The sequence below is a fragment of the Sturnira hondurensis genome, unplaced genomic scaffold (genome assembly GCF_014824575.4).
Source record: "Sturnira hondurensis isolate 20B ecotype Veracruz unplaced genomic scaffold, ASM1482457v3 Scaffold0004136, whole genome shotgun sequence".
Taxonomy (NCBI): domain Eukaryota; kingdom Metazoa; phylum Chordata; class Mammalia; order Chiroptera; family Phyllostomidae; genus Sturnira; species Sturnira hondurensis.
The window spans coordinates 34,810,438-34,829,530 of NW_028076767.1; the positions used below are offsets into that span (position 1 = coordinate 34,810,438).

Here is a 19,093-nt window from a genome sequence, read left to right on the forward strand (position 1 = left end):
ACCACTGGAGCTCAGTCTAGCTACTCAAAGTGTGGTCCCCACCTGTGAACTTCTTACAAATGAAGAATCTCAGGTGCAACCAGACCTACTAAACTGGAACTGGTGTCAAAGACAACTGGGGCGCTTATGTGCATATTACTTGCATATTATGTACATAGACAATAATTAAATAGTATGGAGGTAATTCCAAACACCCATTATTCCTTGAACAATGAGGTTGTTTTTTTCCACACTAAATAGGAGGCTTCTACGCTCTCAAAATTGCACTACTCTCTCAATACTGGAGCAAACGGAATCCCGAGAGTTTCTAAACTGGTCATAGTAGGGTGATTTCTTCAGTCGTTGAGAACCTTACTATGGCATTGTTTAGACCTTTACCATTTCACTTGTGTTCATTATTTGGCTTCGCGGCTTCCAGCTCCTTTTACTTTTTATTTTCTGCACACCGTTATTACATTAAATGTCCTTAATCCGTCCTAAGGGCCTATTGCTCTTCTCAAAATCAGTTTCACCTTATTTCCACCAGAGGTCAGCAAAGGGTTTCTGGAAAGGATCAGATGGTGAGTATTTTAGGCTTCGAAGACTACATTCCACACTGTCCCCCTTCCTCCACTTTCTTTTTTTTTCTTCCTCCTCCTCCTTATTCCGCATACTTTTCTTCTTCCTGCTTCTCTTCTTCCTTTTCTTCTTTGACAATCCTTTAAAAATGTAAAAGCCATTCTCAGCCGAGGCTGAGGAGGGTTGCACTCATCAACAGTCCACGTGACAGGTTTGGTCCAGACCACCAAAGAACCGGGGAAGTCAGTGTCTCTAGCACACCTGTCAGCCATCCCAGCACACAGAGCTCGGAAGGCGTGGTTACAGCACTGGTTCTCAACCTACCATGTGCACCAGCATCACCTGGAGGATCTGCTAAACTGCAGGTTGGTGAGCCAGCCTCCCTCCCTGAGATGCGGATTCAGTATGCCAGAGGTCGGGCCTGAGGCGATGCTGATGCTATTGGAGCAGAGATCTCACTATGAGAACCACTGACATCCAGGTAAAATTTAAACTCCCTAACACAGTATTCAAAGTGCTTCACAGTCGAACCCCAGCCTATGTTTTTAGCCTCCCCACATTCACTGCTTTTGGATTTCTGCCATGCCCTTGAAGCCTGTGGATCTTGCCGCTTGCTTTGCCTTCCTAAGCTGTCACTGTTCCGCCCTCCTCCAAGGATCTGAGCACATGCCGGCTCCCCCAGACAGCTCCTCTCGTTTCTCTGGTCAGAACTTTCAAACCCTCTTCTCTGGGTGAACACTGATCGCTATCCCTCTGTGCTGGAAAATTATAGCTCTTCATGTCCTATGCCTGCTGTCAGATTTGGGGTAAAGAAACTCTGATCCTGACACATAGTAGGTGTTCAGTAAATATTTGTTGAACAAATGAATATGAATAAAGGAAGAGCAGAAAGAAAAGTTATTCTTGTTTGTCCTAAGTGTTTGATATATGGCAGAGTTAATTCTTTTCAGATAACATCCCTAGTTAATTGAATCAAAATGAGACTCACTTTTCAAGCACTTTAGATCCACAAAATTTCAAAAACCCATTTGTGTTTTTTTCTCAGAGCAGGCAAATGGGGAGTGCATTAATTCTTAATTAATTCTTAATAGCACACTAAAAGCAAACCTGAATTATACACGAGAAACAGTCAGATCTCCCCATCTGTCTCTGGTCTACCCTTGGGGAGATGAGTCTGCTGGCACAGTGATGTATTAATTGTAGGTAATCTCACCAAGTTTGCTGAGGAGAAAAGGTCATATTTCCAAGGTGATTTCCTACAGCCTTAGTAATAGTGGGAACCATACAAACTTTGGAGCAAGAATGAACTCCATTCCTAGTATATATTTGGTGTTTGGTAGGTATAGATCTCAACATTTCCTCATCTCTCACCACGAAGGCTTTGATAGAATGGGAATGCTACCAGACAGGGACCAGCCTGGAGTGGGTCTGCTTCAGGCCGGCCTGTAGTGTGTGGGTTCTTGACTTTGAGTAGGAAAGATTTCACAACATGAGTCCAGGTGATTTTGACAGTACACTTATTAGAGCTGGGAAGAATGAAACAAAGGACTTAGGGTAGAAGAAGTAACAGGAGGCAGCCTAGGCCACGCTCTGCTTTGGCTCCCTAGAAATGTTACAGGAAAGGAGTGAGCCAAGGTGGGGCTGCTGTCAGCTCACTGGGAAGTCAGAGGAAAGGGTCCTGGGAGACAGGATGGGGGGTGGTGTAAGCCCAGGTCAGGCTGCTGCTGCCCATTGCTCCTCTGGGGCAAAGCCTCCTGGGGATCCTTAGAGTTGAGGAAGAAATAACAAGTTCATGACCAGGAAAGGCAAGCTCACTCTAGAGTGAGCTCAAATTGAATCTTTGTCTGGGGGAATTTTATCTTTCTTCTGTGGGTGAGAATCGTAGGGGAGGTTTTCAGCAGAATATTCATCAGCTTTCCAGGTGCCTTTTTAAGACGCTGATGTGCTAAACTGAACACACCCGGGTGCAGGGGGTGGAGTCTGGGAGTATACTTTGGTCTGCTTTACTGTTTTACTTTTATCTTGGGTCCATCTGGATTTTAATGGAGTTTTTAATATTTGTTTCTCTGACTTCATCTGTCCTTGGGTTTAGCTGGCACATATGACCTTCACTGGGTCTCTGTTCTCTATTTCCCAGGCCAGGGAGATTTAAGTTACATACCCTTTGGTTAGGAAGGAGGGGTATAAACCATTTGCTCTCGAGTGTCCCTGGTGAAGGGAGATAAGGTCTTGCAATCCACCAACTGACTTTCAATTGCTCAGACTCTTTGGCCTCTTTAATTTTCTTGTCTCAGTTTCCCCATTCCACTTGCCTAGGAATTTTCTTAGCTTTTTAATATTCTGTCACAGTAAAAGGATAATGAAGAATATTTAAGGGAGCTAGATGGTACCTGACATATTGTTGGTTCTCAGTGAACATAAATTGATATTATTTTATATTTATCCAGTCTCTACTATATCTTATTGAATTTTTGGAGAAGAACGAAGGCAAGAAACATCTCACCCAAGGACTGAGTTTGGCTCTCAGTCCAATTTCAGTTTTTTTACAAATGGTCTCTGTGGTCTTGGGCAACTTCAATTTCCTCTTCTATGACATGGAGAGAGTATGAGCACCTATTTTACAGGATTGTTGGAAGGGCTCATGGAAGTTGGTGAGACTGTTTAATGACACATAAGAAAAAGTGAAATAGTATGAGCTATAAAATTAAGAATCTACCAGGAGCTCCATTCTTTTCCTTTTAAATCGGTCCAGGCTCTTTGTTGCAGGAACACTACATGGCTTTCACTTCAGTAGCAATATCCTAAAAGTCCACATGATGGAGAGGCTGTCTTCCACGTAAAAGGGAAGCCAGCCTTTCTATAATAAAGATCACATTATTGTTGACTTCAGCATTTATGTTCTTCCTTAAGGAGTGGAAAGGCAAAATTACATTTATAGATATAGATGGATGGAGACATAGGTTGATATATATATATATAGAGAGAGAGAGAGAGAGAGAGTGAGTTATATTATATATATATGTCAATGTATATCATGTAGACATTGGATTGTGAGACAATTTTTATGCAAATATTAAAGAGAAAGATATCAGCATAAAAATGCAGACTTTCTAAAAGGCTTTTTAAATAAAACACATTGTTAGACATCCAGGTACACTGTGAGGCAACAAGAGCAGTTTGTTTAAAAAAAAAAGGAAACTACAGGTATACACCCCAGGAAATTCCACTAATTTCACAGAATCTTCAATAGCAAAATAAGAAAGGCTTTTTTTTTTTTGAAGAAAACAATAAAAGAAGAGGATCTTTCACAATGTGGCAATTGCCCTTGTGAGAAGAACAGATTTGTCCCCTAATGTGGTAAGTCATATGCAATCTAAAAGCCAAGTGGGTCACCACTGAAACCCTAGTCTTCCACACACCAGAAAAACAGTGGCAGTGCTGCTAGAAATAGCCACGGTGCAAAAGACACATTCAAATGGAGAGGACTGGGCAGTGTGAGCAGGCACTTATTAGGAGCAAGTGTGCGCCCGGGGGCAGGGAGGAGCAGGGACTGGCCCTGCCTCGCCCTCAGGCTCCCCCCCTCTGGCTGCCTTTCTCTTTCCACCTTGCACTGTGCCACAGCTCTCCCCTTTTTGTAGGGAGTCCACACTTTCTTCCCTTTGTCTAGTGTGTCCTGGGCATCTCCCTCCATTCTCATCTAGCTTTTCCTTAATAGAAGATAATACTTTCAGAAGTGATGACTTATGAAAGTATTTATTTAACCAAATTTTAATTTTTTGTGTTTAAGTAAATAGCAAATTGGTTACATTTCATCTCTCCCTCTAAAGAAGTTTTTTTTTTTTTAATTTCAGACTATACATATATAATCTGTCTAGAAAAACTCCAGCCACTGTTAATATAGTGGAAATGGTTTGCACAACATGGATGTAACCTGGCAGCCAAGGAGAGTGGACTGGAGTGCACATGTGTGAACAATGATGACTTCACTGTACTGGTCACTAGAGGTGGTAGACACCATCGAGTATGTGTACCGTGTGTCTACTGCATTCAAAATGACTGAGCTTGTAGAGCAATGAATCTGCATCAAATTTTGTGTTAAGTTTGAACATTCCTCCACGGAAACCATTCAGATGTTTCTGAAGGCTTCTGGGGACGATACAATGAATGCAGCACAAATAAACGGGTGGCACAAATGCTTCAAAGATGGTCAAGAGTCTGTTGAATGCAATCCACATACTGGAAGGTCTGCAACAAGCAAAACACCTGAGAATGTTGAACATGTACAGGGCGCAATCAACAAAGATTGATTAAACTGCTTTTAACTAAACCAAATGGTTTAGAAAGAGTTTAAGTTTGCTTCTTTTATGGGCCATAGGCCATTTTAATTTGAAGTCCATGCCAAAAAATGAACAGAACTCAGGTTCTTCTTCCCACTCCAGTCTCTTTAGCAAAATTATCCCTTATGCCTTTTATCTGAAACATAGAAAATTTAGTTTCAGGTCAATCTGTAAGGAACTGTAAGAAAGTGCAAAACCTATGTATGGTTCCTGGGGAGGATGGGGTGGACTGTTTCATCCTAAAAACTATCGCAGCTTCTCAAACAGATCATAAGCTGGTAAAGGGTTTCTTAGGTTATTGGTTCATCTAGGGCCACTAATTCCTCCTGATCTATAAAATAAATCCTATATATTATACCACTTAATGCAATTATTAACTAAGATATATAGGTGAGGCCATTTCATTCATCATAAAGGATCAAACAAACATTTACTAGCAGGGGAAGCAGCAATAGTAGCTTTTTCATTTTTATAACTCTGATGCTTAAATTACTAGTTGGCATGTAGTCCACTATCAGTGTAGAAGGTCTGTCCAGAGGTATCCAGCTATGTAACAGAGACGTTTGCTGAAGAGGCAACAAGATACAAGAAACATTGTCCACAGGACAATGACATCTCAATCCCCTTCAAAGTAGGCACCTTGGGATCTCACACATTTCTCCCAATTGCCATCAGCTGATCCATCAGATTTCCCTGAATCTCATCAACTGTCTTAAATCTCTTCGCTTTCAAAGGTGATTTTAGTTTTGAAAAAAGCCAGAAGTAGCAGGGCACCAAATCTGGGCTGTAGAGGGGCTGAGTCACCTGGGTAATTTGATGTTTCACCAAAAAACTCTGCATGAGACATGATGCATGAGCAGGCACATTGTCATGATGAAGCTGCCAATCACCAGTTGCCCACAGCTGCAGCCTTCTGAATCATCCAAATAGTTTCCATGGAGGTATGTTTAAGCTCAACAAAAAATTAGATGCTGATTCCTTGCTCAGTTATTTTGAATGTGATAGCCACACAGTACACATGTTCATTCAACGGCATCTACCACCCCCACTAACTAGTACAGTGAAATCATATTGTTCACACATGTGCAATGCACTTCACTCTCCTTGGCTGCCAGGTTACATCAATGCCACGCAAACTGTTCTCATCCCATTAACAATGGTTGAGCTTTTTCTGGACAGACCTTGTATATCTATGGAATTTAACTTATTCAAAACCAATTAAATCTAAAAAGGAAACAAAGGAATAAATAGATATGACAAACTTTTTAAAACAAAGGAAATCTATTCGAAAGACTCTCTGTTGTAAGAAAAAGTTCAATTCCAAAATTAGAAAACTAAAAATGAATTACTCAAAATTTCCCCAAATTCAAGATCTTCCTTTTAGCTGTGGAAAGAAAGAAATCCAAGAGGAGACTCTTGGCAAATAGAATAGTATGCATGATTAAAAATACATATAAAATGGAAGAACATTTCTGAAACACATGTCACTATTTATGTATAAAATATCTAAAGTGCTTCAGAAAGCAATCCGGGCGGGAGAAAATAACACATCGGATGGAGTTGCAGGCGATGGTGGCGGCGATGTTTGTTTTGTGTTGGTGTTTTTCCAAGCTCAAGTAGGAGCACGGTGCTGACAGGCCTGCTTCTGGTTGTTATCAACCCCTTTTGCACCTGGAGGAGAAAAACAGAATAACTACGTACTCCAAAATGCAGTGCAAATGTTCCAGAGAGCGTAGCATTGTGTCACGTAAATCTCTGTAAAGGGAAAAACCTGGTATGCAGCACTTATTGGCAACCAAGCTCGTGCGCGAGGACAGAAGAAATAATTAGTGAACAGGATGGGGACATTTTTCTGGAAGGACTTTCAAATCTTGAAAGACAAATCCCAAGAAAAACGGATATTTTTTAGATCGTTTTGTAAGGAGAAGTTTTGAAAGACAGAAAACATAATTGGCACAATGCTGTTCTTACCACGCGCACACATACAAATGAGTGTGTATTTCTAGCACAAACAGTTCCGTTCTGTTGGCTGTCATACAAGCACACTGTGTACCCCCTTTCTCTCCAGATCCCGGCTTCTCTTGCTACTGCTGCTCTCTGTCTATTCCTATCTGTCCTTTTCTCCTTCGCTACTTGCCTGCACTTCTGGGAGAGAATCAGAGCCGAGAAACAGACCTCAGAGTTAAAGGAGCCTCACAGGATTATCTGGTCACAACCCCCTCCCCATATCATTATCCACAAACTGAGATCCAGAGCCATCAAAGGGCTTGCTCAGTGTCACATGGCTATGAAACAAGAGATGCCACCCTCTGTCACATCACTATCTGAATTGATCTCATCTGTTTGTTCATTTGCATATATATTGATAGTCTTCACACACTAGAATGTATATAATTTTTCTAACAAATATATGTTAGAAAATATACAAAACTTTGTTAGAATATATATATAATAATATTCTAACAAATATATATACTTTTATATATTCTAATAAATATATATATTTGTTTTATATGTGTGTTTGTATTTATATATATATTCTCCATGGATTTAAGGACTTTAATTACCTTGTTAACACCTGAATTGTTAGCATTTAAACAATGTCTAGCATGCCATAGGATTTCAGGTATAATTATTGAACAATGAACTACAATATTGGTCTCTTGTTTTTAACATACACTTTTAAAAACAAATTACAATACTAAAAATAGTGCAGAATAATGAAGGATATCCAAATTATTCTACCCAGCTTCAGGTCTATCATAAATATTATCAAATTTATGCATTTTAAGAAGTAAAAAGTATCCAGAGAGTATTCATATTTTCAACTTCTTGAGATGTTTAAGTCGCTTCCTTTAGACGCCCCAGGGAAAAAGTGCCTGAATCCTGTTCACTGGGGAAGCAGATACTGTGGACCGCTCAACTGATATCCATTCTCACTTTATAACTTACAAAGAGACCCTTCATTTACTTAGAAGGTGGTAAAGAGCTTGCTTGAAAATATTCACTTTCTCCAATTGCTTTGCACCAAGGATCGATCGTCTTGTGATGCAGTTCAGGCAAGTGAGACATTAGTTGAAGGGTTCTGGGATAGCTCTGCTCCTCTGCTCTGGATTCTTTCCCTTTCTCTTCCCACCAGTCTTTGCTTGGGACAGATTAGAAGCCAGCAGTTCTCTTGGGACCATAAAGGAACAAATTTGAGAGTGGTAAGAAAAATGAAAAGTATCTGGATGTCCATTAGTATCCTGAGCCCGAATTTCAGTCCTAGGCACTTTACTGCGTGACATAAACAAACCTTTGTGCCGTTGTTGGCTGCATTTTCTATTACCTGCTGCCAAATGCTTATTCTGGATAATAATGAAAAAATCACATGCTGAACGTACTCCAATATTCTATCACTTTTACAATTTTTACGTGGTAGTATAACATACTCCTAGGGTTCACTGTGCTCATTCCCTCAAATTAACCTCATTGTTACTAAAAGTCAGAGAAAAGGAGGGAAATGCTAAGTCGTATTTGTAGAGAGGGAAACAAAAAATGAAGATGAATTCATACCATTTTAATATTTCTCCAGTTTCTTCATCAAGTTTGTAGAATTCTTTGAGTTCTCTTCTTCACTTACTTCTCTCTCTAATCCACTCTCACGTATATCTTCACATTATAGACCAAGGCTGCATTGCCTGTATAACCTAAGTACAAACTGCAAGGAGGAACGTGGCTGAACCAATGTCTGTCCACAGAGTGAAAGGGCCACTCTGACATTTTTATCGTGATAAATGTCAAGGAAAGAGTTGTACTTGAATGGTAGCCTCTGTACAAAATGCAGTGAGGCAGCTGTGCATTCATGCAGATTATTTCATTTAATTCATAGAACATTGCAAAGTAGAAAACTTACCCCCTTTTCTGGGTAAATTATGTGGAATATTTGCAAAGTTTTGTGTTGTGAGTACTTACAGAGTCATCTAAAACCACGATGCGATCCATCGTTTTTTGGATCCCTTCTTCCTCTGATATTTAGTACTTCAGAATGTCATGACGATATGAACTCTAATAATTTAATTTCTTTAACACATTTCACATTTCAGCAATGTAAACATTGTTAATGATTAATATACCTGCTGGCACTTTGAACACTGGTTTGTAAAATCAAGAACTTAGAAAAGGGAAGACATTTCTTCCCCCATCCTCCTCCTTCAGAAAAAACAAGAACTCAAAATTATGCATGAGCGTGAACATTCAAAGTAGTTAGACAAGCTTTTTCTATTCAGTTTGCACTTTCACTGTTCAGAATTGCTGCCTATTTGTATTGTTAGAGTGAGGCTATCAAAACCTCATCCAGCCTAACTTCACAGTTTTTACATGCAGGTAAAGAAACAGAATTTTTTAATTAATGTAATATATGTGGTTTATAAATTCATCAATTCATATTATACTTAAATGAAGTCTGAAATGTTTACACTTAAGTTACTTGCTATGATGATATCAAAATCAGTGTTTCCAAAATTTCATTCAACTGTATACCCCTTCTGTGATTTTGAGTTCCACCTCTGTTGTAGTTAGTTAATATTTGTCTTTAAATTGATTTAAAATATACTCATACTTTAAGTTTACCTCATTCTAAGCAACAATAGCTATAAAATTATAAATCTGGGGTTGCTGATTATGTATCCTTTGTACCATATTATAACAGCATGTACAAATAGAAAAAATAAAATATTTTGTTCTTGGCCAACCTAAAATAATCTATTTCCATAATGTAGAAAATGTTGGCATAATTGATTGTAATTAAAAATGGATGGTGAAAACATTTTCGAGAACAGAAAATAGTCTGAGAATTCTGATTTTTATGAGGACCCTTACCCTGGACAACTCTGAGAAGAAAAAAGGAGTTACCAAATTATTGTCTAATAGAAAGAACTCTGGCCTGGAATCCCCCTCTGCTCTGCCACACACTAAACTTCAGTTTCTCATGTTTGGGGGGATAAAAAATAATCCTCAACTTACCCACCCAGACATAACCTTTCTTAGATTCAGTACACAACTGAAGAGAATCCACATGTAGGTGGCCAAGAACTGGTGATGTTTTATCACAGAGATGAGATCACTTAGGAAACGGCATCAGTGTCTAAATGGCTGTGGTATATAGGAAAGGAGGGAAAGGACAAGAGAAAGAGAGCTTAACACACAAGAGGAAAATGAGAGCTCTTCAGCTGGGTTATTCAAGAATAAGTGAAGTGATCCATTACTTGTCTGTGATGTTGAAGAGCATCATGTATCAGATGAGGGCTGGATACATAGCCTCAGGTCCTTTCTCACTCTAATAATAATAACAAGCACCGATTATTAAATGCTCACTAAGCCGAGCAAAGCATTTTACAGGCCTTATTTCATTTTCATGCACACACCCCCAAGAAAAACAATAGGGATAAGAATGAGTGTATCCATTTTACAACTAGAAAAACTGAGTTTAAATTTGGCAGAGGTTTAATCTGAACCCAAGTCAGAGTGACTCAAAGCCCATCTACTATCCATTGCGTCACACTGTAAATGTGGTCTGGGAAAGATAAAGTTTTTCTTTTGTTTTGGTCCGAAAGTTTCTTTGCCCATTCAGCCAAACTGAAGCCAAGTTATCTTCTTGAAAAAATTTTGTTGTAAACTGTAAGTACTGTGTGAAAAGGAAACTGAAGAGCCATTATCTCATCTGGTTTCCTTCAAATTTCTGAGAAAACCAACACATTTCCCAAGGACAACTTATGCTTTTAATTGTGATCCCTGTGTTTTGAGAGTAGAGAATAAAATAGAAGAAACCAAAATTTTCAAGGAAAATTTATGCTTTTAAATTTTATCTCTTTTGTGTGTTTTTTTAAGAATGGAAGCAGAAGAGAAGAATCCAGAAGCCATGCCATTTATTTCCCAAATAATATTATAAAATCAGCAAAAACTTTGATTTCTTTTGTTTGTCTCAATCTTAAAAAAAGCAAATAAACATCAATGAAAGTGTCTGTTCAAGGAAAGCAAAGCAAAGGACAGTTTTATATTTAAGCACCTCGGGGTGCTCAAATAATCTCAAGGGGTATCGGGACATTTTCCAAACACAAATAATTCAACACCGTGTAAAGCAGATATGTGCCTTAATTGGGTTCTAGGTAGAGTGAAACTTAGGAAATCTGATAGTCAAAGCAAGTGGTCTAAAAACTCCAAAAAGTTTTGGGTAAAACTGGCTTAAAAAGGAAAAGAAAACAAAAAAAAGCCAAGGGGAGAGGAGAGGGGAGGGGAGGAGGGGAGAGGAGGGGAGGGGAGGGGAGGGGAGAGGAGGGGAGGGGAGGGGAGAGGAAGGAAGGAAAGAAGGAAGGAAGGAAGGAAAGGGAAGAAGGAAGAAGAAACTTGGAAATAGATTACTCATTCACACTTGAGATACTACTTATCACTGAGTTTTGCATTTATTTTCTTGTGTAAAATATATGAAGGAAAATGATCATCTCTACTATATTGTCTTAAAATTCACACACATTTCCTCTTAATCTCTATAGTATAAACATCACATTCAAGATTAAAAACAATAGTTTTATTTCATTTAATCTTGATATTAATATCCCACAATGGAATTTACATTTGATTTTTCCCTATATTAATTTCTCTTTTTACTGACTTCAGAAATCTTTTCATTTTTTTATCCATGAAACATTTGAACCTCACTAATATCATCAGTGTCGAAACCAAGCTGGGCATTTCTCCATCCCCACTAAATTTTTACAATGAAATGCCATAAGTAATTAACATTGTTTAGGAGACCAGAACTTCGAATTATCAAAAGCCATGTTTAATAAATACATGCTGTCTTAGAAAACCTTGCTTTATTCTAACGCTTCATCTTCTCTGCCAGTTCTAGAAGTTATTTTTCTTCATTTCCATAATCCTCAGCAAAGTGTCTTTCCAGAGATAAACTCACAAAAAATAGTTGTTCAATTAATGAATGATTATAGGCATGAACAAATGGCTTTTCTTATTTTATGATAATAGAAGATTTATAAAATGATAATAATTCATTAAAATGCAGTAGGAAATAGCTCATATTTCAAATAATAACAAAAATGTGCCAAGGCAGACTTTGCATATTTTATTTTAGATTTAGCATTTTTTTTAATAATATCTAGTCTAAACACTAATATATCGTGGTCTTTCAATCAGGAAATCTGGCATTTATTCATCGTTTTGAAATAAATACCATGTATAGATCTTAACTTAAAAGTTAACAAAAAGAATTAAATTTTAGTATTTATTAAATATTACTCTATAAGTTAAACCAGACACATATTCATGTCTAAATGTATTTAATATTTATTTTTTACTCTTAAATTGATGCTATTTACATTTGACCTTAGAAGGCAAACTATATCAGTAGAACATCAGGGATTAAGCTCAGCAATATTAAAGTTAGAAAACTCACACACTTGCAAATATCAATGTCATTAAAAAGAAAAATTGCTCTAAAATAAATGCTTGTTTTCACTTGTAAATGATATGGAACAACCTGTACTTAGTTCTAAGGTCCAAACAAGGGGGGCTTCCGAGGAGGTGAGCTACTACTGTGTGAGTGTGGAGGCCAGAGGCAGAGAATGCTTCTGGAAGTCAAGCGGAGGCTTTCCATGGGTTGTTCAGAAAAGTCAAGTTCAGTTATTCCCAAGGAGTCTTCTTGCTGCAGACCCCCTAGTTAATGGTCCCATTGCTCTTCTCTTTCATTGACGCCCTCTTCTTCTTCGGGGAATGCTGATTTACTCTGGCCTTTCAGGTGTTTAACCCCTGAAACTACAAAAAAAAAATATGCTCAATTTAAGTGAAATTTATCTGGACAGATTCGCTGCTTTGCTGCTAGAGATAAAGAAAATAAATAGAAAGTTTTCACTCGTGTATATGCATTTTCTCTAAGAATCTCAACAATCTAATCCTGTATAAGCCTTTATTCACCGAGAAATACAAACACACGCAACCAAATTTCCATTAGACGCAGGCTACCTTTTATAATTTAGTCTTCTCCATTAAGAATTCCATCACAGCCTGTTAAAAACCTGTTAACTAAAATTCTGCTCACAGGCTCTTATTGTAATTCTGATATATCATTTTAGTTCAAATATTTCTTTTGGCATTCCTGAACTCTGTTGCAACAAGAACCATTGAAACTCCTGGGAACAAAGGGGTTGGTGTTTGCCATTTTTGTAACTTGTAAATAACAAAAGAATCATAATATTGTTATTGGGAAAAGGAACATACCCATATAATTATGAAACTTCTGTACTCAAAAGTCTTCAATAACTTCCCCCACCACCTACAGAGAGAAAAAACATTGGCATACCTTTGCCTGCTCTACAGGCTTGTATGATCTGGCCTCTCCCTACCTGTTTGGCCTCGTTTCTCACCAGCCCTTCCTGCTTCTGCCTTTCACAGGAATTTACTCTTTAACAATACAACCCACTCTCCCATATTCCCTGACCACCCCACACTCCCTCAAGCCTCCATGCTGTTCTTGTTCTATTCTCTGACAAATCGCTTCTTCCTTCTCACCCACCTGGTAATCTCCCACTCATCCTTCTGTCTCAGCGTGCCTCCTCTGTGAAGGCTCCCTAATTCCCCAAGTAGAATGACCTAGACCTTTCCCATATTTCCCCACTACTCTGGGATCATTGTCTCTTATATCAGTCATCTTACAGAACTGTGTTTGTTCACATATCTTTTTCATTAGGGCAAACTTTTTGATGTCATGATTATGTAGTCTTACTTTGTGGTCCTAGACACATTGCCTGGCAAACAGTTGGTGCTCATTAATATTTATTGCATAAATGGTTGATGGAATTGATAAAGTAACAAACAATTTGGTATAGACTTGTAGCCATTCCACAATGATGTATATTCATATTTTTAATTAAATCAAACATGAAATATAGTCATAAATCAGAAGACAACTACCATAAAATTATCTTTAGTTTCACTGGAGTTCTATTCTCATAGAACATCGTACTACCTGAAACTCTGGGCATATGGGAAATTTTATACCTATTTTCTATTTTGGAAAATTGTTTATGAGATTTTTATATGTATTACTGAGAAACATACCAGTGAGAACAGATAAATGAAAGAATGTCACTGCTCATACTTGGTATGAAACAAAAACTGGAACAAAGTGTGGATTTCCATGTAGTGCAGTTGGCAAGTCTCAGAGTGCTGTTTGGCAAAGAAGGACATCCTTGGGCTTAGTGAATTATCTAGCAAAAATATTTGATCAGTTGTAATAATATTTAAATACTTTAATTTGATCTGAAAACACAGATCACTCACAATTCCTGTTGACCCAAGACTCTAGAGAGACGTTTATTATTAACAAATGGAACTTACTTCATATTATTACAAATGACATGGGTAAGAGAGGTCTGAATGCTAAGGAAAGAGGAAGAGAGTTCAAAGAGCATCCAGTTAATCACTGCTAGAGTCTTACATTCTGGAGTCACTAACCACACAACAACTCCATGAGATAAATACCGGGGTGGTGAAATTTAGACTCCAAGAGGATAAAATGTGTCCAAGGTTATAAGGATGAAGTGGTTCTAAGAGAAGGTCTGACACATCATAGTCCTCAGTATAGACTGACTGAGGCATAAAAATTCCACTGTCAGAAGATGCCAACTTATTTTCACCTTTTGCCTTTTGGACGCTGACCAGTTTTTCCTAACATTCTCTAGGATTTATCAGAGGTTTACAGTACCTATTAACCTGGCTCAGATGATCTCAGGACTCTCTCTGAAATAGTAAAGCACAGCAATCATTCAGCTGTCTTCTACTCTCTTTCCTGAGGTGAAGTTGTCTGTACATTTCTGGGTTTGCAAAGGTCCTACGGCCTCCAGAGCCTATCGCTCTCATCCACAAGGTAACTAATACAGAGTAATAAACTGGTGTTCAAAAAAATTTCCTTTAAAGTAGGCTTAATAACTTAATGCCAACATTAACTTGTCTATATTAGTGGGTTAAACATTAACACAATTAGTTACCAAAATACCCAACTTATTAAACCACCACTGACTAATGATCAATTTTCCATACTTGGGTAGCCATCTACTTGATCCACCCTACTAATTGAGCCACATTTAATTGATTTTAAAGTCCTAATGGTCACAAAGTCGCATAAGCAAGGCTTGTTAAAGGTAAAATCACTCACTTGGGCAAACTCTGGGAGGTGCCTTTCTTAGCCTTATTCTTGTGTGACATTAACTGTTCCCAGGTAAAAGGTTTTGATGAGGCAAGAGTTGGTGACATCACAGAGCAGTTCTATAGAACATTTTTACAAAACAATGAATGTTTTGGCTCCCTATGCAGTTTACACTAATGTCATCTTTTCATGGAATAATGGATGGTTGGTAAATTTGTGTTTTAAATATTTTTTTTGTTTCAATGAGTAATATTTATTTGGTTATAGGTCAGTAATGCTGAGATTAAAGTGTGAAGTCGATGAAAACTAATAACTTTTCTCCCCATTCCCTCCTCCCATCTCCAAACACGCATATACTTTGTTTTGTTTTTTAAAGATGAACGTGGGAATTTATTTTTCAAAAAGATTTGCTGGCATTTCACGGATTTGCCAATACAAATGTTAATTGTGGCTTCATCTTGGAGTTCTTTGGTGGATCAGTTGTAATTACAATGATGTACCTCTGACACAGGTGGAGGAGGAGTTGACCTTAAAGGGGAGGCAGCAGATGCATCAGCAGTCACTGGCATTGGGAAGCTTGGGTTGCCTGCTGGTTGCAGGTTCATAGGGAGACCATCAATGACTGGTGAATAAAGATATGTGTTTGGAAAAAGGGAAGGCTTCCCCATTTTATCAAAATAACTTCTGTGTAAGGGAGAAATATTGTGGTTCTCAGAAGCGGTTGTGGTGGTTATGAAGTTCCGAATGTGAATTTTGTTGGCTGGAGTGTAGCTGCTATGTGAATGCACAGGATAGGAGGTCAAATGCCTCGAAAGAGCATTTTGATTCATTAAAATTTGTCCTGATGGTCGAAGTAAAGTAGATGATGGAGGAGCAATAGCAGTTCTGATTGGCTCAGTTGTCTTAGCCATTCTCTGGCTGGTAGCAGGATTTCTTAGTAGAGGCATATTTAAATTTGTGGCGTGTGAAAATATACTCTCCCCACTTCTTTCAGCAACGTGACCAGAATTGGGGTTATTCACAAGACCCTCGGCTCCAAAGTGCTTCTTGTTGAAGTCTTGAACTAATGAAGTTGCTGAAGAAGCAGTTTTAATCCCACGTCTTCTTTTAATTCTTACTAAAAGTTGGGGACACCCTCGTTTAAAATTGGGATTATGATAGCACTGTAGCTAAAAGCAAAGGAGAAAGTACTTTAGTGACATTTTCAACCAAGGTATAAGACCGTAACAAACCTAACTCTGTGAATTATGATTTCAGTTTCATTACAAAAATATAATGTCATAGAACAATACATGTCCAGGTGTCCCCAAACCTGGGGCCTCAGACTACCTGGAACCTGTTAGGTTCAGGCCACACAGCAGAAGCTGAGCCAGTGAGCAGCACATTGCTCCCATACTGCCTGAGCCCCATCCCTGTCTCCCATTCCAGGCCCTATCCCAAACCTCCTAACCCCCAACATGAGGATAAATTACCTCGCTTGAAACTGGGCATAGGTGCCAGAAATGTTGAAGCCTGTTGATATGTTTAAATCACTGCTAATATGCTACACTGCTACACTGCTAATATGTTTAAAAATGTACTTATTTAGCACAAATCATTAGTTATGATTGCCAAGTAAAAATGTGTTGTATATTTCCAGTAACTAGGGATGCTACTTCAAAAGGTTTTAGGACTTCTATCGAAATAGAGTTCATTGATAAGGTTCAAAGTTATGAGGAAAATTCCCTATAATCTTGAATGTTGGTGCTCAAGTAGTCCTACATTTAGACAAAATATTTGAATGGTGTTTAACATGATTTCAAAGATGTGTTTTAGCTCTTATAAACTGATGCAGACCCCGGCTCATGGGATCCACCACATTATGGACCAGGCACAAGAAATTCGCATGGACTCCCGAGTCCTGTGGAAGAAAAGAGCCTTCTCTCTCAAGAGGAGAAAAAGCCTCAGAGTACCTGAGCCACCCTCTCAAGAGAAAATCGCCCTGACCCTTGCCTTGACAAGCTTTTATTGGGTTCAATTTGCACAGGAATAATGCTCATCAATCATTGTCAGGCAGAACAAAATTAGATAACAAACATTCAAAGAACTCTGAGTCCGGGTCAGATAGTTAAATGGCCATAAAACTTTGGGGAACAAACTCATTTCCTGCTTGGTCCCTTATCATTTAAATCGAGGATATTAGCAAAGTAGGTTTCACAGGATTTTACATATTCTTTTTTAGGCCTGATCCCCTAGGGAACCTACCCTTTCCAGCTCAGAGCACCCACCTCCAGCATTGTTTCAGGCTTAAATCAGGCAGGGGAAGTAAGGCAGCCAAGAGATTAGGAGTCTTTTTGCAGACAGAATGAGGACTCAGGCTATGTCAAAGCCAAGGGGTGAGGGTCCATCACACCCTTTCTCTACAGACCCCCAAGTCCTTCCCTGGGCCCCCCTGTAATCATGCCAGTCTTAGGTCATCCCTCCCTTGAGGAATCTTACCCATCATTGGCTAACCGATCAAGCATTGGGGGCCCATCAGGGTGAAGTAAAAGGAGCAGAAGCAGCACCTCTGCCAGGGAGATAAGCTTTGTCTCCTTAATGGTTTATGGTTCCAAGGTCGCTCACTCAGCCCTAGCCATAGGGGGTTACAGCTCCTGAAACCAGGCAGGGCAGTTCCCAACGATAAATGAACATTATTTTCTACAAAATAAAAGTTTATACATTTCTTATATAAATTGTATCTGAGAATTTCTACATACCTTGTTTAAGACTGAGAGTACTTTTTCTTCTGCCAGAAAGTCAGCTAGAGAAGCTGATCTCTGAATATTCTGTCGCATTTTACTAAAACCATACAGGTTAAGCTGCCGGACTAAACTTTTCATATTATCAGTGTCAAATATTCTGAAAGGGGCCTTTCTTTCCAAAACTTCTTTCTTAAAGAGTTCCTCATTAATCACTATGGAAGTTCCCTTCTCATCCCACCAAATAGACTTAATTTGATCACTTTCAACTATTTTCCACAGTTTTCTGGGAAAAGTCATAGAAAGAAAATCATTATCTTCATCTGATTCAGAGGCACAGACTGCGTAGCGGGGTCTTTTTATCAAGGTCACTTCACACAAAGCCTGAAAGGCGTTTTCTTCAACCAGAGACCTCAAGTCCAAGTCCTCAGGGTATGGGTCATCACACAAGGCAGATGTAAGGGAGGTTTCTGAATCAGTAGATCCAACATTAGGGGAAACATCTTGACATTCTGAGGAAATGTGGGCCATGTCAAGTAAATCTTTCTTCAGCTGCCTTCCACATCGGCATAATTTCAAGCCTGAAGCGTCAAAGGCTGTCTTGGCAGGCCTACACAGAAAGGCAGTTCAAACCACAGTGGCCCTCAGCCGGAGAGCTATGACATCACAAAATGACCGGTCTCCTAGCAACTAAGTGGAATATTCGACCACTGGTTCCCTCCTAGTCCATACATTTTATTCCGTTAATATATAATGTAGGCCAGTTACTTATACACTAACAGAAAAATGGGATCTGCAAAATCTCATTCCTATGTAACATTTGAGAAATCAAACTAATGTACACAAATGTATTTAATCCCTGAAATCAAAGCAATTTCCTCTCTCTTTTTTTTTTAAAGATTTTATTTATTTATCTTTAGAGATGAAGGAAAGGAGAGAAATATCAATGTATGGTTGCCTCTCGTGAGTCCCCTGCTGGGAATTGGCCTGCAACCCAGGCATGTGCCTTGACTGGGAATTGAACCGCGATCATGTGGTTCGCAGGCCCGTGCTCAATCCCCTGAGCTATATCAGCCAGGGCAGCAATTTCCTCTCTTATACATATGAAATGTTATTAAGTTGGTGCCAGTAACATAAGACTGGTAAATAAACAATGGAATGGTTAAGACAAACAATTGAATAATGACGCTCTGTCACTTGGACGTGACATATGTGGGTACACCTTCACGTAAAAAAGGAAGCATAGCTATAGAGACAGGAAAGAGCTTGGAGATCATGAGGGA

General features: G+C 38.8%; 2 protein-coding genes across 2 annotated transcripts in view; both read right to left on the reverse strand.

The window, feature by feature from the left end:
• Positions 1–12,011: 12,011 nt before the first annotated feature.
• PPP1R1C (protein phosphatase 1 regulatory inhibitor subunit 1C) overlaps positions 12,012–19,093 on the reverse strand; it is a 131,911-nt gene continuing 124,829 nt past the window's right edge. Inside the window, exon 5 of the mRNA XM_037044341.1 lies at positions 12,012–12,695. Within this exon, the coding sequence (XP_036900236.1) occupies positions 12,607–12,695 (89 nt within the window). The 3' untranslated portion in view covers positions 12,012–12,606. The remainder of the gene's footprint in view (positions 12,696–19,093) is intronic.
• Positions 15,567–18,341, reverse strand: LOC118985828 (heat shock transcription factor, Y-linked-like). Its single transcript, XM_037044681.1, has 2 exons — positions 17,829–18,341; positions 15,567–16,259 (listed from the first exon to the last, which is right to left on the reverse strand). Exons 1-2 carry the CDS (start codon positions 18,339–18,341, stop codon positions 15,567–15,569), a joined length of 1,206 nt encoding a protein of 401 aa, XP_036900576.1.

Coding starts and splice junctions, on each gene's coding strand:
- LOC118985828 (XM_037044681.1), bottom strand. CDS start 18,341: ATGGCCCACATTTCCTCAGAATGTCAAGATGTTTCCCCTAATGTTGGA. Junction 16,260..17,828: donor TACTCTCAGTCTTAAACAAG/GTATGTAGAAAT, acceptor CTTTGCTTTTAG/CTACAGTGCTATCATAATCC.